Source organism: Stegostoma tigrinum, chromosome 18 (assembly GCF_030684315.1).
Source record: "Stegostoma tigrinum isolate sSteTig4 chromosome 18, sSteTig4.hap1, whole genome shotgun sequence".
NCBI classification, from domain to species: domain Eukaryota; kingdom Metazoa; phylum Chordata; class Chondrichthyes; order Orectolobiformes; family Stegostomatidae; genus Stegostoma; species Stegostoma tigrinum.
In genome coordinates, this window is record NC_081371.1 from 38,677,256 (window position 1) to 38,702,336 (window position 25,081).

A 25,081-nucleotide genomic window follows, 5' to 3' on the forward strand; every position below is an offset into this window, starting at 1 on the left:
TGTCCATTGGGTAAAATTGAGTGGAAGAAATGGCATTTTAGCATATTTCTGTGTTGTCTGAACCTGGCTTATTTTGTTCAGGGTGCCCACTGCATCATCAATTATGCTCCAACTTCAGTGAAGGGAAGCTAACTTTATGTATGGGCTTGTATACTATTATGCTTTAAGTACCCTGGGCAATGCACAGTGTCTTCATGCACTTTGATGTTTGACTGCGATGGTGTCTTCTGGACTGCACAAAATGGACATCACTACAGTGGATACTGTTTGAGGAGAAGGACAGGGAAGGAAAAATGCTAGGTGAAGTGCACTTGTCATGGAGTAGGTTTGGAAGGCAAATCTCGAGCATGCCAACTGCGCATTATTGCGCTATATTCACAGATCTGCTGAAACCAGCAGTGCATTGGCACAGATGAACCCTGCCCTTTTGACCATTCTGCAGCTGAGGATGAACCTGAGCAGAGGAGTAGCAACAGTAGCCATGAGCTTCAGGGCATGTGAAGAAGGGGAAGATGATGGTCATGAGGAGGTCACTTAAGGATAGGAAGAAAGCAAGATAATCTACGAGTGAAGCTGATAAGTGTGGGAAGACCTTATTGAGAGCAGATTTCAGGCTGAGTGAGCTATAGACAACTGTTTCATCTATTGAACATTTTGAAATCTGCTTCCTGGGAGCACATTATCTCTTCTTTTGAATACACATCTTTCAGTTACCTAAGTTTAACTTTTATCCCTAATTGTAAAAAGAGTCCTTTTCAGCTTAAAATGCTGATACTGTGAACCTTTGAGGTGTAAACAGCATAGAACCACCTAGTCTTTCCAAGCATTGTGCAGACCACTGTATTCCAATGACTTCAGAGCAAAATAGGAATATCAGCCTTGCATCAACCAAACCTGGTCTAATTGCTGAGGTGTCACCATGCCATTTTCTCAACATGTGGACTGTGCTTTGCTGAAAGCTTTGTAAGGTAGACATAGGACATATAGAGATTCCAAAGCGAAGCCAGGTTATGCCATTTCAACTGTGGATTATGCTCCACAGTTCTTCTACATCATAGCTGATATGAATTGTCACTTTTTGTCACCAACATTGTACTGTCCCAGAGATCTTTCCTTTCTTTGACTTTACTGTTCTACTAGTTGAGCATCCTCAGTGGCAGTGTCCCAACCACACTATGGTCAGCACAGTTTCAATTCTAAACTCTTCCTTCCACCACTCCTCCCTTATTTATCAAGAGTGTATTCCCCAGTTCTTATTCTGAAAATATTTTGCCTAACTATGGAGAGACAAACCAAGGAAAAGATCTTTAATTTTCTGCCCTGCTGAGCCTGGTCATATTTTTTCATTACTCATGATTGAGATTATCTCTGTGTCTGCATTCTCCACAATGTGGTTAACACAGGCCAATTCGCTTCACTGGCACCACATCCAACAAGGCCCTGAAATTGATCTTGCAAACATGGCTGCAATCTCCAAAAGACAGCTTGCCCTTTGCCGGCTAATGACCACAATGTTAGGCACACTTTTTGCTGATGATGCGGTACGAGAAATGGACTGTTGCTGACTGACAACATTGCATTCTGATAGGACAGATGCTTCACTTTCATTTCAACCAGCCATGTCAGCACCTAGTGACATAATGGAACTACAGTAAACTTATATGCAGTATAAATTGAGGGAAAAAATGATGTCTGGGGTAGTCAAGATATACTTATAGCATTACAGAACAATAACATTGAATGAACATCTATGCCCTCAAAACATCTCCTTTCTTTACCAATCATGACCACTAGGTGTTGCCCCAATATCCACAAGGAAGGTGGACGGCAGCTTGTTCTGCACCTCTGTTGACTGTGACTTGGCAGGCACCTTCTAGGGGTTGAAGGCCACAGCTAACTAAGAGACTGGACAGATGGTCTCTGCAAACAGAGGGGAGATAGAGGGCTAGAACACCTCTGGCATATCCTGAGACAAATCTTACATGCCTAGCATCTGACCTCTCAATGGGTACCATGAGTAGGAGCAGCACCTGGAGGAAGAATGAGGTGCTTTACTAGCTCCCTTTTGTCTTGACATTGGTGCACTACAACCATGACTACAGGAACAAACTGTAGGTCCAGGTGCATATCTAAGCGGTGGACCTAGGTTTCCAAGTTGGCTTTTATCCTTTCCTTGCCAGAGCCACAGCTGCTTTGGGCTGAGCAGGAAGCTCATCTCCAGCAATCCTTCAAGTGTCAGAGATGTTGGCTGTAGCTTCCATTGTTGGCTGTTGAACTGTCTATCTTGATATGCCAACCAGATTGGGACTTCAAATACAATAGTACACTCACCAAGGTGAATGTCTCTGTACAGAGGGCACAGATGAACATCATACTGGAGCATGCTCTGAGATTTTGGAAATTCCATCCTCCCAAGTTGGTGGAACAGCTGCAGACTTGGGGGTAGAGGGGGATTTAGTGGAGGGTGATTCCTCTTTCTTTTGCTGTTTTGATCACTCCTACCTGGAATGGATAGGAGAAATTAGCTTGTGAATATGCGTACTCCTCTATCTAAATAATTCCTCACACCCCCAGCCAGCTATAGCATAAGTGCTACCTCCTCCACACTTCACTTCAGCTCTGAAGACTCATCTAGACTCAAAACGTGAGCTTCCTCTCTCTCTATGGATGTTGCCTGACCTGCTGTGATCTCCAGTATTTGTTGTTTTCAGTGCAGATTCCAGCATCTGCAGTATTTTGCTTTAATGTGATGTCTGGTACTCCACCAGTTTGGGAGTGTTCCCTCCTGTGATGAGTTCCTGTCCTTCAGACAGGTAAAAACATGGATTGAGAATCATTGTAATGAGTGAATAAGCACTTTGTGAGTGTGCATAGTCAGGGCAGGTTCTGAGTCCTCCCAGGTAAGTGATTAAAAGCACACTGCCTAGGGACTGGTAAAATGTTGTGATAGCCACCTCATGCTGCCATTCTTCCACTGGTGCTAAGATTTGCATATAATCATCCTATCTGAAGTGCCTGTGCCCTTGCACAGATGTTGAGTGTCATTTCGCAGTGAGTAAATAGTACCACTTATTCTTATGAAATACAGGAAATCATTCATATTCCTCCTGCACTGGATTCAGGTTCCTCTGTGAGGTTCACAGGTCCTGACCTGCACTACCACCTTGGTTTACCCAATACAGGTCAAGGGGATTGTGTCCTGTTTGCATCCCTGGGTAAGAGGAACTGGAAGCTTTCCTGGAATGCCCACAGGAAAACCCTAACTGAGGCGTCATTGATTCACGGGCTAATTTCTGTTTGCTGTGCAACATTTCTGGGGAAGATGGGGCAAACACATGCATCTGTTCCTGGTTGGAATGCATGAATGCCTGTTCAGGTGCCCTTCTAATACATTACCAGGTCCTGCCAAGGACTGAGTAGGGATGAAGACTTCCTGCCCACCTTCTAGATCATAAAATTTACCATGTTACTCATGCAACTACTCGCATTCATACATAACAAGCTGAAAATTGTGTGATCGTGTGAGAAATACTAGTCCCACCTCTGAGCAGAAGTGACACCCACTTCCAGGCCTGCTTTGAAACTAAGGTTCCATAATGAAAATTCTATCTTTTGTCTTTTTCTGTCTATAATAAGCCCAAAATATTTAACAACAATAGTACTTCTAAACTGTACGTATACTTGCATTCTTTAGACCCATTGCCACTGAACTTAATGAATGATATTCTTATAGATTTTACATTATGGCTGGGAATTATGACACAATCTGTCAATTGAAAACATTTTAATTAAATTAGCATATCTGTTCTGGTTACAGATTAATAATTTTTTTCTAAGAAGTGACATATAAGACAGTACACTATTATAATTTTTTTCATTACATCTCAATTATTATAATGAAAAATTATATATCTTAAATAATTTGAAATATAATAGCATCTTCCTATTGTTAAATTTTTAATTTAAAAAGAACTTACACCTTGCTCAACTGTAAACCATTACAAGATCAATGAACTGTAGGTCCTACTTTACCAATTTACATATTATGGTGAGATTATGAGATGATTAAAATGTTCTGGGAATGATTGATACTGAAAGCAGATGTGAAGGTTGGAATTGTCAAAAAATAGTATCGGTATTATTTGTAAGATTAATTATCTGTGTCTAGAGTTTGTCATTCCATATCAAATTAAATTGACCTTTAATTACTCAGTGCTCTTTATCTTGGATAAATAAACTTCACATCTGATAAGTAGAGAACTTTTTCTTCCTCATCTCTTTTTAAAACAACCTTCATTTTCACTTGCCATACAACTCTTAGACTTTCAGAGTTACTTAGCTATAAAGATAAAGTAAACAATTCAACAAGTCAAAAATGTACAACCTGACCTTCTGTTATTCGTGGTCAATCTTGATAGAGGTGACTGGTGCATGTCTGGTCCATTTTAACCTTAAAATGGATGATCCACAAGGTCTAGTTTATCCTTCTTACTACCAGGAGACATCACTGCCTGACAAATAGGCTACGAACACTCATTTGCACACAGGATAAGTCTATTAGTTTTTCAGCCGAATTTTGCTAACCCTTTAGTCACACTAAAATGAATGTTCATGCGGTCATCAGCTAGAAAAATAAATTGTATTGTGTGAAGAAAACTTGTGCAGAATGTGCTGGTAGAAATATAAACTATTTTAATGTCCAGTTAACTCAAATCAAAGTACATTTTTTTGTGTTTACTTGGAACTTCCCTTGGAACTGAAGCCAACATGCTCAAATGGGCTACTCTAATATTTAACGTTAACAAGCTAATTATGTTTAAACTTTGTGCTGTTATGGCATTGTCTTTACATATATTACAAAAGCAGCTCACATTTGAAATGTTTCAAATCATAATATTAGCCAATTATAAATGCATGTGCCTGAAATATTAACACAGTAACCTATGTTAGTGCAGAGATCACTCTGCCACAACCCAGCATGCCATGAAGGCATCCTTTTCTCTGTAGTTTCATACACACAGAGTTTCTAAGATCAGCTTGTCAACTGGTGTTTTTTTTAAAACGTGGATTGCAGCGAAAGCAAATTAGAATTTAGTATCCAGACAGGGATCAGATGTAGTTTATATCATGGAGTAATAGCCAAAGATGAAAGATATATTAGAAAACTGGATAAATATGAGATTCCCTAAATTTTTCTTTACTGAAACATGGTCATTTAAGAAAATAAAGCAAGGCTTAACTGATAAATTGACAATTTCGTCTGGTAAATAGCTAATCCATCCAGACCTGGAAGGTTCAAAATTCCACCCTTGATATGTGCCACATTAGTTTATCACAGTTAGAGAGGAGCAGGGTTCTGCAATTGGTTTTTAAGAGTCGAGATTTGCAATGAGAACATACTTGCTGTGATTTTTGTAGCATATAACAACAAAAACATTGAAATCTGTCCTGAGAATGAATATCCATGTTCACACAGGAATAAGAGCCACTTGAAAGAGGTACAAGAACGTGATTGCAATTCTTGGAATCATTTCCCAGTAAAAAGTGAATTACAAAGATTTTGTTTAAAGTCTACTACACAAGATTAAGCCATTTGGACCAATCTACACTGGCATTTACACTCCAAATGAGTGGACTACAATGTCTGCATGGTAAGGACTATCAAGATGATGGGAAGGATGACTCCCAGCTTTGTATTTCATTCCTCCTCACACCACCCCAAGAAAGTAAGGTGAAATAGGGGTTTTGTTCTGTTTTTGTTTTCATGAACTGTTTTCTCTTCAAAGATTTACTTTTTCATAGTCAGATATTGGTTTCCACTTCTCTCGAGTCCTTTTTCCTTAAAAAACCATTGCCAGAGAGAAAGAAAACATTTGTTTTTATGTTATTGTTCCACTATATTTTTTAAATCAAAAGTTTTATTTTATCTGCAATGTATGGATTTTATTGCCTTTGCCAGGCATAAAACTTGTGAAGGGAGGGAATTCAATGTGACAGCTGCTTACTGCTGTGATCCTACTTCTTTCTTGTTGTCCCAATGTGAACTTGTTCTTTTGAGCTGTTGAGAAGGATACCCCAGGAAGAGAGAAGGCTACTAATTTAACAATGTAGATTAAGGTCTGATTATGTAGAGACAACCCTGGTAATTATAGACCAGTGAGCCTTACCTCAGTTGTTGGTAAAGTGTTGGAAAATGTTATAAGAGATAGGATTTATAATCATCTAGAAAAGAATAAAGTGATTAGGGATAGTCAGCACGGTTTTGTGAAGGGAAGGTCATGCCTCACAAACCTTTTTGAGTTCTTTGAGAAGGTGACCAAACAGGTGGATGAGAGTAAACCGGTTGATGTAGTGTATATGGATTTCAGCAAGGCGTTCGATAAGGTTCCCCACAATAGGCTCTTGTACAAAATGCGGAGGAATGGAATTGTGGGAGATATAGCAGTTTGGATTGGAAATTGGCTTGCTGAAAGAAGACAGAGGGTGGTAGTTGATGGGAAATGTTCATCCTGGAGACCAGTTACTAGTGGTGTACCGCAAGGGTCAGTGTTGGGTCCACTGCTGTTTTTCATTTTTATAAATGACCTGGATGAGGGCGTAGAAGGATGGGTTAGTAAATTTGCGGACGACACTAAGGTCGGTGGAGTTGTGGATAGTGACGAAGGATGCTGTAGGCTGCAGAGAGACATAGATAAGCTGCAGAGCTGGGCTGAGAGGTGGCAAATGGAGTTTAATGCAGACAAGTGTGAGGTGATGCACTTTGGTAGGAGTACCCGGAAGGCAAAGTACAGGGCTAATGGTAAGATTCTTAGCAGTGTAGATGAGCAGAGAGATCTCGGTGTCCATGTACACAGATCCTTGAAAGTTGCCACCCAGGTTGACAGGGCTGTTAAGAAGGCATACAGTGTTTTAGCTTTTATTCATAGAGGAATCGAGTTCCGGAACCAAGAGGTTATGGTGAAGCTGTACAAAACTCTGGTGCGGCTGCACTTGGAGTAGTTTGTACAGTTCTGGTCACCACATTATAAGAAGGATGTGGAAGCTTTGGAAAGGGTGCAGAGGAGATTTACTAGGATGTTGCCTGGTATGGAGGGAAGGTCTTACGAGGAAAGGCTGAGGGACTTGAGGCTGTTTTCGTTAGAGAGAAGAAGGTTGAGAGGTGACTTAATTGAAACATATAAAATAATCAGAGGGTTAGATAGGGTGGATAGGGAGAGCCTTTTTCCTAGGATGGTGACGGTGAGCACGAGGGAGCATAGCTTTAAATTGAGGGGTGAAAGATATAGGACAGATGTCGTCTGCAAATTTACTAACCCATCCTTCTACTTAGAGTATTTTGTACAGAGAGTAGTAAGGGAATGGAACGCTTTGCCTGCAACGGTAGTAGATTCGCCAACTTTAGGTACATTTAAGTCATCATTGGATAAGCATATGGACGTACATGGAATAGTGTAGGTTAGATGGGCTTGAGATCGGTATGACAGGTCGGCACAACATCGAGGGCCAAAGGGCCTGTACTGTGCTGTAATTTTCTATGTTCTGTGTTCTATGTTATCAGGACCAAGTGTGCAATGCAAGCAAAGGACTGGGGATTCTGGGACACTGTTAGTTCTACTATCATGCAGTACTTGGCAGGAACAAGATAGTGCTAAAAAAGGCCCAGAAGATTAATTTTATGTTTTTAATTTAGTTTCTACTGGGGAACAGGTCTGCTGAGTAAACCTTGAATCTCATAGCAGAAAAAAGCAGGAGTAAGCCATACTGTTCTTCAAGCCTGCTCTGCTATCCATTGAGATCAAACCTATTCTGATTTTGTCCTCACCTCCACTTTCTTCCCTGTTTCCCCAACCTCTCCTTCTCTGTGCTTCAAATATGTGTCTAACTCAACCATGAATATTTAATAACTCAGCCTCCACAACTGTCTAAGGTAGAGATTCCACGGAGAGAGAAATTCCTCCTCATTTCAATTTTGAACAAATAATCCTTATTCTGAAACTATATCCCCTGGTTCCCTCACAAGAGGAAACTTCCTCTCATCATCTACCTTGTCAAGCCACTTCAGAATCTTACATTTTGATAAAATCACATTGTTCTTCCGAACGATGTTGAATATACGGCCAACCTGCTGAACCAATTCCCATAAGACATCTTCGTACTTTATCCCAGGAATCAACCTTGCAAATTCACTCAGAACACATGTATCCCCCTTCAAATACAAGGACCAATACTACACACCATATTCTAGATGTAGTGTCACCAGTGTCCTCTACAGTTATAGCAAGAGTTCCGGATGTTTCTTCTTGCAGTAAAAGCAAAAATCGATTTGCCTCCTAATTGTTTGTGTTAACTGAATGCTAAATTCTTGTTTCATCTAGATCCCTTTATATGGATAATGTATTTTCCTACATTATACTCTCCCACCTGCCCAATTTTTGTCTATTTACTTAGATCTGAATCACTCAGTAGCCTCTCTGGCTGGGATTTAATACAGTGGCCATTGGCTAACTTACTGGTTGATACTTCAGGGCTGAACATGCCTCCCCATATTGGAAGCCAGGACAAAATTTTACAATTAAGAGTCAATTATGTGACATCTGAGCTCATGAGAGAACAACAGCTAATTTTTTTTAAAAATCCCAACAGAATATTGGATCTGATGAATAATAAAACACAAATGATTTGAATTTAATTATTCCAGTAAACACAAAAGTATTCCTGAAGCTTTCATGTATCTTGATTCCAAGTAGCGCTTCTGACCCCATATCTTCTAGCACAAAGATTATTTACTTCCAGTTTTATAACTCTATTCACTTTTTTCCCTAGTTAAATCCATTTGATGCTGAAGCTCCCCTCTTAACAGACTTTTATAACGACCAGACTCAAATATTCTAATCTATTCTAATATATCCTCATCCTCAAAACTGTAGGTCACCTGATATTCTGTCTGATATTCTGTTGAGTTTATTTTGTGACAAGTTGCACACAGTTATGTGTCTCTCCCCCCCCCCCCCCCCACCACCACCACCACCACCACCACCCCCATTCTGTACTTCTATGTGGTCACTTGTGCATTTATTCCAATATCGGCATCTGTGCCTTAACCACACAGACTTCATGCTGAGGAATTCTCTCTAAACTCCTCTGCTTTTCCATCCTACTCTTCCTTTAAAACCTGCCTTAAAACATTTATGTTTTTAATCAGGCTTTTAGCCAGCCTAAAGAATGTTCCTTTATTTGGTCCTGCATTCATTTTCTTTATTATGCATCTGTGAAGCACCCTGGGGTATTTTCCTACATAAGGAGGCTGAATAAATTCAAACTCCTTGAATCATCTGTGGATCTCAGCTACAAATACCATACAATCTTGATTTGATAACAGAAAGATTTGTTTGATGGGATTATAAATGGAAGATCCATGATGTGTGAAGTGCTGTGGGTCAACATATTACATGTTTCAGTATAAACTCTTATTCCAGTGGTGTGGTTAAGTTGCAAGGTTGCAGTGTAAAGAAAGTGATATCACATCTAAGAGCTAGAGTCCTCAGGTCACCGTAGTTTCTCTTTTCTTTCTGGCAGCACTCCATCTCCAGACTTCAGAATTGCTAATCTATTAATATTACTGCAATCGAAGCCATAAGAATGCTGACATATTTGTTTAAACTCTGCAAGAACAGTAAATGTCGTACTTTAAACCTACCTGCAAAGCAATGATAAACAATGTGACAGCTGCAAAATTTTCCTTTCTTGTTAAGTGCAAGCGTGTAACATTGGAATGTGATCTGTCACTGAAATTTATAGCTTCTGTCCACTTATGATGGCATTTGAAAAGTTGAAATGGATATCGCCGTGCTTGATAGGTTAACCTTTGTTTAATAAGATCTTTTTCCAAAACCCACATCTTGCACAAGTCTTAAATTATTTCTCTCTCTCATTTTTAGCCTATTTGAGGGTGCTGACTGACCACATCGTAATCATGGGTGAAACAGAATAACAAAGAATCTCGATCGCTTCATGTTCTGTTTGAATTTTTCCTGATGACCAGATGACGGATGTTCCAGTGCTCAACGCTCCAAACAATACACCATGAAAAGATTGCACAACTTAATTTTAAGAAAAACTTTCAGACACACTAGCAATCAAGCAGAAGTATAAAAGAAAACCTACTTTCAACACATCAGCAAACAGAAAAGTGTCATGCCCAATCAAACAGCTAGCCCCCCCTCTGACAGTAACCATAGTGCATCAATCTTAGGGTTCATGCTGATACCTGTTATAGTTATAGCAGTCATTGGCATTGCAGTTGTAGTGGTAACATTTTTAAAAACATCTTTTCAACATGTTCTTCAATTTATGGATTTACCATGTAATACTTTTAATATGTCTTTATTGTTTTTTTTTGCCAGGTAAAGTATGTTCGAAAGAGACGCAGGTAAGACAATTTTAAGGGGAAATTTTTCTTAAATAATTTTGTTCACTTACATCATGATTAGTTGTAAAAAGTGTAGATATTTGTTGACAGGCATGGCAGCAAATGGGAAGGTAGAGGGAAGGTGAGATACTTAGTACTTCAACGTCATTAATTATGATTCATTTCTGATTATCATCCAACAAACTTGACATAGTTTCTGCACTTAACATAGAAATAGCCTGTGTATTGATTCTATTTTGATATCATTTCTGCCCTGTAGACTTCCATGTGCCGATTATTAATGCTGGTTTTCTGTTCCAAGATACTGACCTGGTAATAGGTGAAGGAGAGATAGCCTTTTAAATAGATCAGTGTGGTGCACGAAGACTGCGGTTACCACATGTCGGAAGTAGAGGGAGTCACGAGCCTGGTGCAGTGCTGACAGCAGCTACTGCCAGCATTTCCTTCCTGCAGGATATGAAGAACTCTGATTTCCTGATGAAAAGTGATTGAGCTAAATGTGCAGTTGATTCATCAAAGACCAAGTTACAGTTTGTCTTGATTTTTTAAAAAAATCCTTAGTACGTTTTTTTGATAACTTTTTATTTGGAAAATTGAAACGTGTGCAAATAAATTCAGTGAGCTTAAAATCAATTTAGTTACAAACAGCTTTAAATATTATATTGGTTAGTTTATGCTTTTCTATTCTTAATTATTTACCCTTGATAAATTGTTATATGTTTTAATGGGCTTTGGTTCTGGCTTCTGTCTTTAGATATAACATATTTTCATAGTCCTGCCTAATAATTCCATGGACATGACTTACTTATGAATGAAACAGGAAAGATCTCAGCAGCAATTTGGACACACATGAGTCATTACATTGCACAAAGGAGAAGACATGGCCTGTGATTTTCATTTAGGATGTGGAGCATCCTGTTATTAACTGAACTGTTTATACAAATGTCAAAAGATGTGAAACAGTGTACTACCTACAACAATTCTAAGTATTCAAAGCCTGTTAAGGGTCTATATTTAGATCGACAGGACAATATTGCTTTGGTAATATTTTTATGTAACTAAGTTTCTTTAAATTTAGAATCTAAGTCAACATGGTTACCTGTATGACTTCGTTCACAAAAGTTAGCTAAAAATGGCACTCTCGAGTGAGAGTCATTCTGGCTTAATTTCATTTTCAATTTTTTATCTCCTTCAAACATTGCTACCATGGATTTTTACAACTGGAGAGGTGGTTATCCTTTGTAATATGTTTCATGATGGCCATCAGGGTTTCATTGTGGCATTCCTTTGAGAGTTGTGATGTTTCGTAGTGGTCCTTATCCAAAATTGCAAGTGCAGAAATGATCATGTTTTGAGGCTGTCATTTTGAATAAGAGTCTGGTTGTCAAGACGATGATTCCAACTTGTGATGATATGGGATAATGAGTTAGTGTCTTATTGTAGAAATAATGGCAACCATGAAATATATCGTCTTACTAAAGCAAAACACCAAATACATGAACTGCAAGCACCATCAAACATAGGGTGCTCAACTGGTTAATCATGAATCATTCTCATCTGATTAGGCATCATTTCCCAAATAATTGTTATTGTACTTAGAGAGCGTATTGTTCATTTTGGATGTTGTGATTGATCGAATAGCTGTTGATATAAAATCAGACTTCAAAAGATTATTTTCTAAGAAAAGTGCAGGATTATTGTTGAGCTGTTCTTCCTTTCATTTCAGTTCCCCTTGACTCCCCTTCAATGGTATCATCATCACTGATTTCCATCATCATCCTGTTGCTTACTATTGACTGGAAATGCAGAGATTACCAGAGCAGGTCAGAGGCTCAGTATTCTCCAGTGAGTAACTCATTTCCCAAGTTTCCACCATCCACAAAGCACAATTAAAGTGTGCTATGTGTCAACCTGGCTACAAAACAGAACTATTTACCAGCTAGCAGCATAAGCAACAAGTGACAGGCACGACTGAGCAATTCCAACAGATTTGACCTAAGGTCTGCAGCCCTGCAACCTTTCGTCGAGAAGGGTGGTGAACAATGAGCTCACTGGAGGAGGCTCCATAATCATTCCCATTCTCAAGATAGGGATCGGGGAGGCCAACGTGTAAGTGCAAAACACAAGGCTGAAGAATTTGCAACCATTGCCGATTGTTGGAAAAACCCATCTGGTTCACTAATGTCCTTTAGGGAAGGAATTGCCATCCTTACCTCGTCTGGCCTCCATGCGACGCCAGACCCGCAGCAATATGGTTGACTCATAACTGCCCTCTGGGCAATTAGGGATGGGAAATAAATGCTATTCTAGCCAGTGACGCCCTCATTCCCTGAATGAGTAAAAGATGATCTCTCTAGGCCTACTTCAGAGGTCTCCAGAATCATGGTGCCCGTCTTCACTCAATTCAGTTCATTTCATGTGATGTCAAGAAACAGCTGGAGACACTAGATGCAGCAAAGGCTTTGGCCCTAGCAATGTTCCAGCAACATTATTGTAGCCATGTGCTCCAGAACTTACCTCATCCCTAGCCAAGCTGTTCCAGTGCTTTTACAACATCTACACAACAATGTAGAAGTTTGCCAGTCTGAGTCTTGTACCCAAAAAGCAGGATTAATCCAATTACCACCCCTTCGATCTACTCTTGATTATCAATAAAGTGATAGAACGTGTCAGTAATAACGTTATTAAACAACACTTGCTAAGCAATAACCTGCTCACTGACACTCAGTTTGGGCTTCCCACGGAGCGACTCAACTCCTGACCACAGTACGGTCATACTTCAAGCATGGACAAAAAACCTAAATTCTAAAGTTGAATTGACAGTCACTGTCCTTGACTTTAAGGCTACATCTGACAATGTGACTTTAAGGAGCCCTAGCAAAACTGAAATCAGTGGGAATCTGGAGAAATCTGTCTGCTAGTTGAAGTCATGCTTGGCACAAAGGAAAGTAGTTGTGGTTAAAGGAAATCAGTTATCTCAGCAGCTGTAGGACATCTCTGTATAAGTCGCTCAGGGTGTTGTCTGAGGCCCAGCCATCTTCAGTTGCTTCATCAATGACTTTCTCTCCATCATAAGGCCAGAAGAGAGAATGTTCTTTGATTGCACAATGTGCATGACCATGTGTGACTCCTCAAGAGATTGAAACAGTCCATGTCCAAATAAAGCAAAAACTGAACAATATTCAGGATTAGACTGACAAGTCACCAAGTAACATTTGTGCCACACAAGCATCAGACAAAAATCACCTGCAACAAGGGAGAATGTAACCATTATCCCTTGACCTTCAATGGCATCACTATAACTGAATTCCCCACTATTGACATTTGGGAGGTTACTATTGACCAGAAACTGAACTGGGCTAGCTGTTATCAGCTAACTCCACCAGAGTCAGCATTCTTTTATGAAGTATAAATCACGTATTGGCCTAATTTGCTTGAGTTCTTTGAAGATGTAACTGTAGTATGGATAATGGGGATCCTGCAGATGTAGTATATCTGGACTTCCTGAAGACCTCTGATTAGGTGTTGAACGGAAGGTTAATATGCAAGATAAGATCACATGGGATTAAGGGTTATTTGTTTACTTATAAAGGATTGGCTACCAGAAAACAGAGAGTCAGGATAAGTGAAAACCAAATGAACTGCACATGGTGTAAATCAGGAACAAAAACAGAGTTGCTGGAAAAGCTCAGCAGGTCTGGCATCATTTGTGGAGGAGAAAACAGAGTTAACATTTTGTGTCCGGTGACTCTTCCTCAGAACTTTTTCTTTGGTTGGCAAGAATTTAGTTGCCTAGATGAGGGCAGCTCCACCAACAAGAAACTTGATTCCATTTATTACAAATCTGCCTGCTTGAGAAGCACAACGTTCATAAACATTCATTCACTCCACCACCAACACACTAGCAGTGTGTACCATCCAAAAGATGCACTGCAGAAATTCACCAAGGCTCCTTAGACAGCATGTTCCAAACCTGTGACTACTGCCATGCAAAAGGACGAGGACAGCAAATACGTAGGGACCCCACCACATGCAAGTTCCCCTCCAAGCCATGCGTCATCCTGACTTGGAAATATTATCACCTTCCTTTTAGTGTCACTGTGTCATAATCCTGGAATTCCCTTTTAATTATAGTGTGGATGTATCTGCACCAGATGGATTGCAGCAATTCAAGAAGGCAGCTCACCACCGCCTTTTCAAGGGCAACTAGGATGGGTAGTAAAAGCTGGCCCAGCCAGTGAAACTCACACCCCTGAGTTTAAAAAATATACTAGGCTCGTGTAAGGGTGAAGGTTTGAATGGAAGTAAGCTCAGGAAAAAGGCAATATTCAAAGAGATGGCCAACTACAGGGGAAGATTGTAGGACAGAAGGACCGAAGGGATGGAAGAGGAAAGGAGGAGGAGAGGAGAGACTGGATAATCTTGAGTTTTCTTTGGAGCAGAGTAGGTTGAGCAGGAATTTGATAGAGGTGTACAATATTACGGACATGGACAGGGTGAATACAAAGCAGCTTAGTCAAAGGGCCAATAACAAGGGGCTACAATTTTCAAGTGAAAGGCACGAGATTTAGAGGGATTTAGGAAAAGCCTTTTGTTCTCATAGGGTGGTGGGGATCTGGAATGCACTGGCTGGGAGAGTGGTTGAGGTGGGAAACTTCCCAAACTTTAAAAAATATTTAGATGAGCACTTGAAGTGTCATAACATTGAAGGCAATTGGGCTAGTTTAGGTAGTAGTGTATTTTTGGTGGTACAGACTTGATGGGCTGAAAGGCCTCTTCTGTACTGTATGATTCTATGATTGGTTGGTGATGGAAAATGGGGAGGGTAGAGAGTGAAAGACTGGAATGAAAAGTTAACTGTAACATATCTTGCAATACCATTTTCCAAAATAATGGCTTTGAAAATGCGCAACACAAAAGAAAGGGGCAACAGATCTGATTGCCTGTTACTGCATGCCAAAATCACACCTAACTGAGGCAATAGAAACAGAAAGGTAGAAAAATTACTGTATGATCACTCAGTTAAGACCTTTGCACTGAAAAGAAACACTTGCTGTAAGTCTAGGAAAGTAAGGAGTTCAAGCTGCAAACAACTACCTCCCACCATGCCCTGTTGTTCATTAATCTTTGACACAAAGGGCACCTAACAAGCACTGAGGGTGGAGTGTGGTATTAGTGTGAATTAAACTATGGATGACAATTCTGAGACCCATGCAAGTGAAAGTTAAGCACATGAACAAAGAACCAATATGTAAGCTGTTCATTGCAAGGTTGTTTGGCTGCCTCACAAACAATTTTGCAGGACAAGAGTGACATTGTGCTAATCACCACATGCATTAGAGGATCTACTTCATCATAGCCTGCCCTGTAGCCTTGTCTACTACCCTACACATGAGCAGTCTGATAAAGGCCCAAAGGCTACATTAATGATATCACATCTCAAATGGAAACTTCCCGTTTCATTACAGATATTTCTTCACAGATCGTATTTCCTTGCCACAGGTTTGACCTACTTAATCTGTTAGCCGTGTTAGCATTGATAAGGATGCTAAAGAGGGAAGAGCAATCACAACAAGCAGAGATGGGGCTCAGGAGGCTGCAGCTGTAGATGAGCAAACAGCACATGAAGAGAGGAACATGGGCCTTCAGCAACAATGACTAGTTTACTGAAGTTATAAAAAATGCATTGCTGTTGCTTGCAGATGAGTGAAAGACAGTCTTCACTTGAGTGGAGAAGCCATCATCTACATGTGTCATTTACCATAAGCAGATCTGCAGCCGCTAGGCTTTAGAAGAAATGTTATGCTAGTGCCAATGAAAATCATAGCAGCACTAACTGCCCATTGGCTTCTTTCAGACCACAGCTGGGGACATGTGGTATCTTTCAACTGGCAATTCATAAGTACATTTGAGAGTTCATCGATGACCCTTACAGAAAAGAAATACAGTTTGGCCCATTCATCGTTGACCCAGAGAAGTCAAGGTGCTAGATGTAAAAAAACAAAAGAACTGCGGATGCTGTAAATCAAAACAAAAACGGAAGTTGCTGGAAAAGCTCAGCAGGTTTGGTAGATCTGAAGAAAAATCAGAGCTAACGTTTTGGGTCCAGTGATCGTTCCTCAGAACACAGTGCCAGAGATGTCAGGTTTGAATCCATCACTAGGTTCCTTCAGGTATAAGTGACTATTAACTATGTGCATGTGGAGCTCCATGCCATCATTCAGCCAGATTCTAGAGCAGAAAGGGATTTCATTTCCTCAATTTCCAGTTAGTTTGTGAGCAGAGGTAACAATTCCTGTCAGTGTGCACACATTAACCAGGGAACTGTCACAAAGCTTATATTCTGCCAAGCTCCCATGATGAATGTTTGCTGTGCACGTGCACAAGCACCCAAAAAGCTTAGCTAACAACCCCAGCGTTCAGATTGATAGCAAGTAGCACACCTCCTGTGGCTGTTATTGAACAGACAGTTAGCCTTCTGAAGATGTGCATCCATTGCCCAGACTGTTTAGGAGGAACATTTGCTGCACCACCTAGCTGTGTGGCGGGTTGACAACTGACAAGAGGGGATGATGGACCAACTAAATGCCTCTTTGGAGAAGGAGAAGAAATGTGTGCTGAAGATGCTAAGGGAGTCAGAGTTGTGGATGAGGATGCTAAAGCAGGCAGAGCAGTAGTGAGATGAGACAGACAGAGACATGAGAACCTGATAGCAGCTGGAATTGAGGTCAAATGACTTTGCATGAACATTTATAGAGGCTCTGAAATTATAGGCAACTTTTTTTTTGTGAGGAACTCCTGTCCTCAATGAACTCTTGTCTTATAACTGTGAAACTTAAATACTCTCTTTTTTGTGGATTTTTTTTTTCCTCTTTACAGCAATAACTTGTTGGCCAGTGCATCAGTATAGAGTTCTGCAGGCTTAGTTCACTTAGTTTATTCTGCTATCATAGAGATGTAAAAGGCTGACACTATGCTTAATGACTTCCTAATCTCATCCAACTTGCTTAAATTCCTCTGAGATAATGGGAACGGCAGATGCTGGAGAATCTGAGATAACAAAGTGTGGAGCTGGATGAACACAGCAGACCAAGCAGTATCTTAGGAGCACAAAAGCTGATGTTTGGGGCCTGGACCCTTCGAAGGGTCAGCTTTTGTGCTGCTTGGCCTGCTGTATTCATCCAGCTCCACACTTTGTTACCTTGGCTTAAATTCCTACTTCCCAGAATTATGTTCTTCCCAAAGAACAGAGGTGAATAAGAGCTTCAGAGATAATGGGAACTGCAGATGCTGGAGATTCCAAGATAATGTGCTCCTGAGATGCTGCTTGGCCTGCTGTGTTCATCCAGCCTCACATTTTATTATCCGTGAATAAGAGCTTTACTGCTGCAGATGATGCACATGATTGTCTAGTATAATGAACAATTCTCATAGTAGTCGATAAAGGAAAACTTCATTGATCAGATATCTTATCAGATAGAAATAGATGACAGGATTGTCATCTAAAGGGCTGTAATTGTTTGAAATGTCCTGCTGTACAGAAAAACGCCCAAAGTGGCATCAGTATTTTTTCATCATTCTTTTCCTACCATTAATTCTTGGTGTCGCCTCAGCAGTCGCAGTTGCTCCTCCCAGTTGGTGTACAATGGCATCTTACTCTTTTTCGGATCGGGGTCATTAAATAAAAGTATCCATTGCATGTGCAGTGGAGTGAAGATCCAAGCACATATCCAGCATGTACTGACTATTCTACAAGACCTGGCTGCCCACTGTGACTACCCATGTGTCTTTGGAAATAGCCATGCATTTGCATGTTGGAGCCACAGTACCACCCAAAGGTTGAGCAGTCTAATGCTCTACACTCCAGTCTGCATGTGATCTCTGTCACTACTGCCAGATATTCTTTTGTTTTCCCCAATATCTCTGTAAGGTCATTAATGGCCAAGTGCAGAGGTTCATTTATCTATACTGAGTTCAGTTGGGACCTGTTTTCCAACTGTCCTGAGTTGCCAGAGGAGAGCTCAGCCATTTCTTCATCTTGTAGTTTTGGGTGCCTGCCAACGCTGTGCTAACCAGACTATGATTCTGAGCCTATTCCGGATACATTACACACCAAAATGGAAGTCTCTATGCTGGTCAGTGTGAGGTGGAATGCCTTGATGATGTTTCCTCCAATGGTTCCAATTGTTCCTCCTCAGTTTTACTGTATGGGACTGGAAGATTTGCCTGTAGGTTCTTTCCTTGTCTGGACTTTTTATTAGATCTGAAGGCTGTCAGAAAAACAAACGTTTATTAATGTTGTGATCTGCCAGTCTTACGCAAGTTTTATTATTATGCTTGATGGGCATATGGGAGATCTGCAGTATGGAGACTTTCTGGCTCAATGGTTGCACACATCCAGTTTGCCTTCACCCTCAGCGCAGGCCTTCTCCCGTCATTTGCCTGCATTCTTTGCAACTTTTTCCTCAAAGCTCGTAGCAGCCTTATGCCAGGTATTCACCACTGGCACTCCATCCTGCAGAAGAAGAAAATAGTTTAGAGATTTTAGCATGAGTACACGAGCACTATTCCTGCGTTGATGGATGCAGATAGAGATGTTAGTCCGCTAAGCTTTAATTGTCAATGTGCAATACTGATAACCATAATGTATGGTAGAAGTTAGGAAGTAAAAGGTTCTGATTTGATAGTTAGCTTGGTGTTGTCAAAGAACTGGAGCTGAAGGAGATCCATAAGGCTTCATGATATGTGTTCCTGATATTTCTGTGAGGTTTCATTCTGAATCTTTTCTGATTGTGTTCTTGTTCCATGCAAGCATTTGGTGAGAAACTATCAGATGTGTAGGTAAGTTCTGATAAAGGGTCACAGAGACATTGAGATATACAGCACGGAAACAGATCCTTTGGTCCAATTCGTCCATGCAGACCAGGTATCCTATATAAATCTAGTCCCATTTGCCAGCATTTGGCCCATATCCCTCTAAACTGTTCGTATTCATATATCCATTCATATGACTTTTAAATACTATAATTGTACCAACCTCCATCACTCCCTCTGGTGGCTCATTTCATACATGCACTACCCTCTGCCTGAAGAAATTGTCCCTTAGGTCCCTTTTAAATCTTTCTCCTCTCACTTTAATCCTATGCCCTCAAGTTTTGGATTCCCCCACCCAGGGAAAAGACCTTGTCTCTTTACCTTATCCATGCCCCATATGATTTTATAAACCTCTATAAGGTCACCCCTCAGCCTCTGACAGTCTAGGGAAAATAGCCCCAGTCTATTCAGTCTTTCCTTGTATCTCAAAATCTCCAACTCTGGCAACATCCTTTAAAATCTTTTTCTGAACCCTTTCTAGTTTCACAACATCGTTTCTATAGCAGGCAGTCCAGAATTGCACACAATACTCCAAAAGTGGCCAAACCAATGTCCTGTACAGACACAACATGACCACCCAACTCCTATACTCAATGCACTGACCAATAAAGACAAGCATATCAAATGTCGCCTTCACTACCTATCTACTGCGATTCCACTTTCAAGGCCTATGAACCTGCACTCCAAGGCTTCTTTGTTCAGCAAGTATATAAGCCCTGCCCTGATTTGCTTTTCCAAAATGCAGCACCTCACATTTATCTAAGTTAAACTCCGTCTGCCAATTTTATCATCCCATTGGCCCATCATATCACGGTTCCATTGTATTCTGAGGTAACCATCTTTGTTGTCGACTACACCTTCAATTTTAGTGTCACCTGCAAACTTACTAACTGTACCTCCAATGTTCATATTCAAATCATTTATCTAATTGATTAAAAATCTGTGGACCTAGCACCGATTTTTGTGGCATGCCACTGACCACAAGTCTCCAGCCTGAAAAGCACCCGTCTACTGCCATCTTCTGTCTTCTACGTTTGAGCCAGTTCAGTATCCAAGTAGCTAGTTCTCCCTCTATTCCATTTGAACTAACCTTCCTATCCAGTTTACCATGAGGAACCTTGCCGAATGCCTTACTAAAGTCCACATAGATCACATCCACTGCTCTGTCTTCAAAAGTCGTCCTCATCACTTCTTCAAAAAATTCAAGCAAGTTCAAGAGACCCGATTTCCTATACACCAAGAGATGTAGGCTGTCCTAAATCAGTCCTTGCCTTTCCAAATGCATGTAAACCCTGCCCCTCAGGATTTCCTCCAACAACTTAGTCACCACCAATGTCAGGCTCACCAGTCTATAGTTCCCTGGCTTTTCCCTACTACCTACCTTAAAAAGTGGCACAACGTTAGCCAGCCTCCAGTCTTCTGGCGCCTCACCTGTGGCTACTGATGGTACAAATATCTGAGCCAGGGCCCAGCTCTCATTTCCCATAGAGTTCTAGGGTACACCTGATCACGTCCCGGTGATTTATCCACCTTTATGTGTTTTAAGATGCTCAGACCTCCTCCTCTGTAATATGGACATTGTCAAGATGTCGCTATTTATTTCCCCACGTTCTCTATATTCCATATCTTCCTCCACAGTAAACACTGATGCAAAATACTCATTTGGTACCTCCCCAGTCTCCTGTGGTTCTACGCATAGATGACCTTGCTGATCTTTAAGGGGCCGTATTGTCTTCCAAATACTGTTTTGTCCTTAATGTATCTGTAAAATGCCTTTGGATTCTCCTCAGCTCTATTCACCAAAGCTATTTCATGTCGTTGTTTTGCCCTCCTGATTTCCCTCTTAAGTATACTCCTACTGCCTTTATGCTTTTCTAGCAATTCATTCAATCACTGCTGTCAATACCTGACGTATGCTTCCTTCTTTCTTTTGGCTAAAACCTCAATTTCTGTAGTAATCCAGCACTCCCCTACACCTACCAGCCTTTCCCTTAATCCTAACAGAACATACTGTGGTTTGAATTCTCGTTATCTCATTTTTGAATGCATCCCATTTTCCAGTCATCCCTTTACCTGCAAACATCCGCTCGCAATCAACTTTTAAAAATTCTTGCCTAATCGGGTCAAAATTGGCCTTCCTCCAATTTGGAAATTTAATTTTTAGATCTGGTCTATCCTTTTCCATCACTATTTTAAAGCTAATAGAATTAAGGTCACTGGCCCTGAAGAGCTCCCCACTGACACCTCAGTTACCTACTCTGCCTTATTTTCCAAAAGTAGGTCAAGTTTATCACCACCTCTAGTATAGCTACATACTGAATCAGAAAGTTTTCTTGTGCACACTTAACAAATTTCTCTCCATCTAAACCCTTAACACTATGGCAGTCCCAAGTCTATATTTGGAAAATTAAAATCCTCTACCATAACCGCTGTATTATTCTCGCAGATAACTGAGACCTCCTTACAAATTTGTTTCTCAATTTCCCACTGACTAACGGGGGATCTATAGTACAATCCCAGTAAGGTGATCGTACCTTTCCTCTTTCTCAGATGCACCAAAATAACTTGCCTGGACGTATTCTCAGAAATATCCTCCTAAGTACAGCTGATATGCTTAATCAAAAAGCCACCCCTGTCCTCTCTTGCTCCCCTTTCAATGGAATCTATACTCTGAAACATTAAGCTGTCAGCCCACTCCATTCCTGAGCCATGACTCTGCAATTGCTATGATACCCAAGTGCCATGTTGCCAACCATGCCTGAGTTTATCTTACCTGTTAGGCCTCTTGCATTGCAATAAATGCAGTTTAATTTATCAGTCTTACCTTGTTCTCTGCTTTGTTACAGCCAACCCTGATTGTTTGATTTACTCCTTGTCTCAACTGTATCAGTCTCAGACTGTTGTCTTTCCCCACTATCTCCCTGGATCCCACCCCTACCCCCTTCCTCCTTTAAATCCTCCCAAGCAGCTCATTGAGCTGCATAGTGTTGTAGCTCCTTTCTAGTTTTAAATGTGAACTTTGCAGATCCGTGAAAGGCAGTTGCATTTTATTGCTGGTGGTGCAACATGAGTTGGTGCATTTAAGTGAAAGAGGTTGATGTTAGGAAGGAGGATATGCTAGAAATTTTGGAAAACATGAGGCTAGATAAATCCACTGCGCCAGATGGGATACACCCAAGGTTACTACAGGACGTGAGGGAAGAGATTGCAGGGCCTTTGGTGATGATCTTTGCTTCCTCGCTGTCCACTGGAATAGTACCAGATGACTGAAGTGTAGCAAATGTTATCCTCTTGTTCAAGAAAGGGAACAGGGATAATCCTGGGAATTACAGATCAGTCAGTTTTATTTCTGTGGTGGGCAAATTATTGGAGAGGGTTCTGAGAGATAGTATTTATGATTATTGGGAAAAGCATAGTTTGATTAGAAATAGTCAGCATGGCTTTATGAGGGGCAGTTCATGCCTCACAAGCCTTATTGAATTCCTTGAGGATGTGACAAAACACATTGGTGAAGGTAGAGCAGTGGATGTGGTGTATATGGATTTTAGCAAGGCGTTTGATAAAGATTCCCCATGGTAGGCTCATTCAGAAAGTAAGAAGGCATGGGATTCAGGGAAATTTGGCTGTCTGGATAAAGAATTGGCTGTCCAATAGAAAACAGTGGGTGGTAATAGATGGAAAGTATTCAACCTGGAGCTCAGTGACCAGTGATGTTCATTAGGGATCTGTTCTGAGACCTCTGCTTTTTGTGATCTTTAATAATGACTTGGATGAGGACTTGGATGGGTGGGTTAGTAAGTTTGCCGATGACACGGAGGTTGTTGAGCTCTGGATAGTGTGGAGGGCTGTTGTAGTTTGTGACAGGCCATTAACAGGATGCAGAGCTGGGCAAAGAAGTAGCAGATGGAATTCAACCCAGAAAAGTGTGAAGTGATTCACCTTTGGAAGGTCGAATTTGAGTGCACAATACAGGGTTAATGGCAGGATTCTTGGCAGTGTGGAGGAACAGAGGGATCTTGGGGTCCACATCCATAGATCCCTCAAAGTTGCCACCCAAGTTGATAGGGTTCTTAAGAAGGCATATGGTGTGTTGGCTTTCATTGGCAGGGGAATTGAGTTTAAGAGTCGCGAAGTTATGCTGCTGCTCTATAAAACTCAGGTTAGACCACTCTTGGAATATTGTGTTCAGCTCTGATCACCTTGTTATTGGAAGGATGTGAAAGCTTTAGACAGGGTGCAGAGGAGATTTAGCAGGATGCTGCCTGGAATGGAGGGCCAGTCTTATAAGGAAATGTTGAGGGAGCTAGGGCTTTTCTCATTGGAGCAAAGAAGGATGAGACGTGACTTGATAGAGGTGTATAAGATGATGACAGGAATAATGGAATGGATAGCCAAACACTTTTGTTCCTAAGGTGGAAATGACAGTGGAAACGAGGGGACATAATTTTAAGGTGATTAGAGGAGGGTGTGGGAAGATGCCAGAGGTAGGTTCTTTACATAGACAGTGGTGGTAGTAGAATCAGATACGTTAGTGACATTTAAGTAACTCATGGATGATAGTAAAATGAAGGGTATGCAGGTTAGTTTTGATCTTAGAGTAGGATAATAGGTCAGCACAACATTGTGGGCCAAAGCGTCTATCCCATGCTGTACTGTTCTATGTTCTACTTTGCACATGAGTCATTGGATGGAGACATCTGGCCCCCAATCTTCTGTGTGATATTTGTGTTTAATAGTACCTTACAATGCTCACTCACATTCATAACGGTATGAAACATTGAGAACACAGTGGCACTTGGCCTGGTATAAGCAGCAGATCATTCATCCTCGTCCATAGTGTCTCCATTCTCTTCTTTGGTTCCCACTGGGTGCCTGGGTCACTCTGGATAGCATCCTGTTGCAATTCTTTGGAAACATCACATTCCTCTCTTATTTTTTGGCCTTGTAAGAGGACTTGTAAGGTGGTGTCACCAGAGCATGGTGCTGTCTTTTGGCAGAGCTCTGAAATTTTCAGGAATGGGTGGAGGCGGTTCCCGACAGTGAAGGACTGCTTAGGTACTGTTTTAAATCTATCTCCTGGGTGTTTAAGCCTTTAAGGTTCTCTCAGGGTGCTGGCAGAATGTGTAACTCGGCATCTTACTCACTCATGAATCTGTAATAAATAGGAAGAATATAATTGCATGTGAAGCTCGCTTCTGATCCAGAGCATAACTCTGTCTCCTGCTTTTATCTCTACCTGCACAACTTGGTTTCAAAAATAAATTTCTATCCTTGCCTATGCAGTCTTTTTAAAAATATGCATCCTCATTTCTTAGTAACATCTTTGTAAACCTTTACTATATTTTTCCAATGTTTCAAGTTTTTCTTTGTGGTATGGAGACCAGAACTATGCACACAACTCAAAGTGTAACCTATTCTTCAACTCCACACAAGCTGTAATCTTTAAGATTAACATGGCACCTTGTTTTTGAATGCCCATGTGCACCACATCCACTGCATTCCCCTTGTCTGTTATTTCTTTAAGATGTGTTTTGTCTGTGCAACATGCTTTAATGTTTGTTCTGAAATGGTGTGGAGCCACCTTGAGTAGGTGTAGTACCAGCAGCATCCACTGTCTTTCCAGCAATGTAATGAAAAGCTGCAGGTGATTAGTTGGCCAGTAGCTCTTGGCTGGGTAGACATCTGTTCCCCAGGTCCTTTATCTTGAGGAAGGCAAACCATTTCCCATTTAGATGGCTGATTGGACTTAATTCAGCAGGTCTTCCAAAAATTAGGTGA

At 40.9% G+C, this 25,081-nt stretch overlaps 1 protein-coding gene across 3 annotated transcripts in view; it reads left to right on the plus strand.

Moving 5' to 3' along the window:
• Positions 1-25,081, plus strand: part of LOC125460895 (small integral membrane protein 29-like) — a 95,668-nt gene that overhangs the window by 54,116 nt on the left and 16,471 nt on the right. For 2 of the 3 annotated variants that reach the window (XR_009446860.1, XM_059652245.1), the window contains exons 2-4: positions 5,477-5,651; positions 9,939-10,308; positions 10,404-10,429. Coding sequence is in view for 2 of the 3 variants with exons in the window: in XM_059652245.1 (XP_059508228.1) it covers positions 10,195-10,308; positions 10,404-10,429 (140 nt within the window). In the remaining variant the exon portion in view is untranslated. The remainder of the gene's footprint in view (positions 1-5,476; positions 5,652-9,938; positions 10,309-10,403; positions 10,430-25,081) is intronic. The other variant, XM_048549074.1, reaches the window with a different exon arrangement.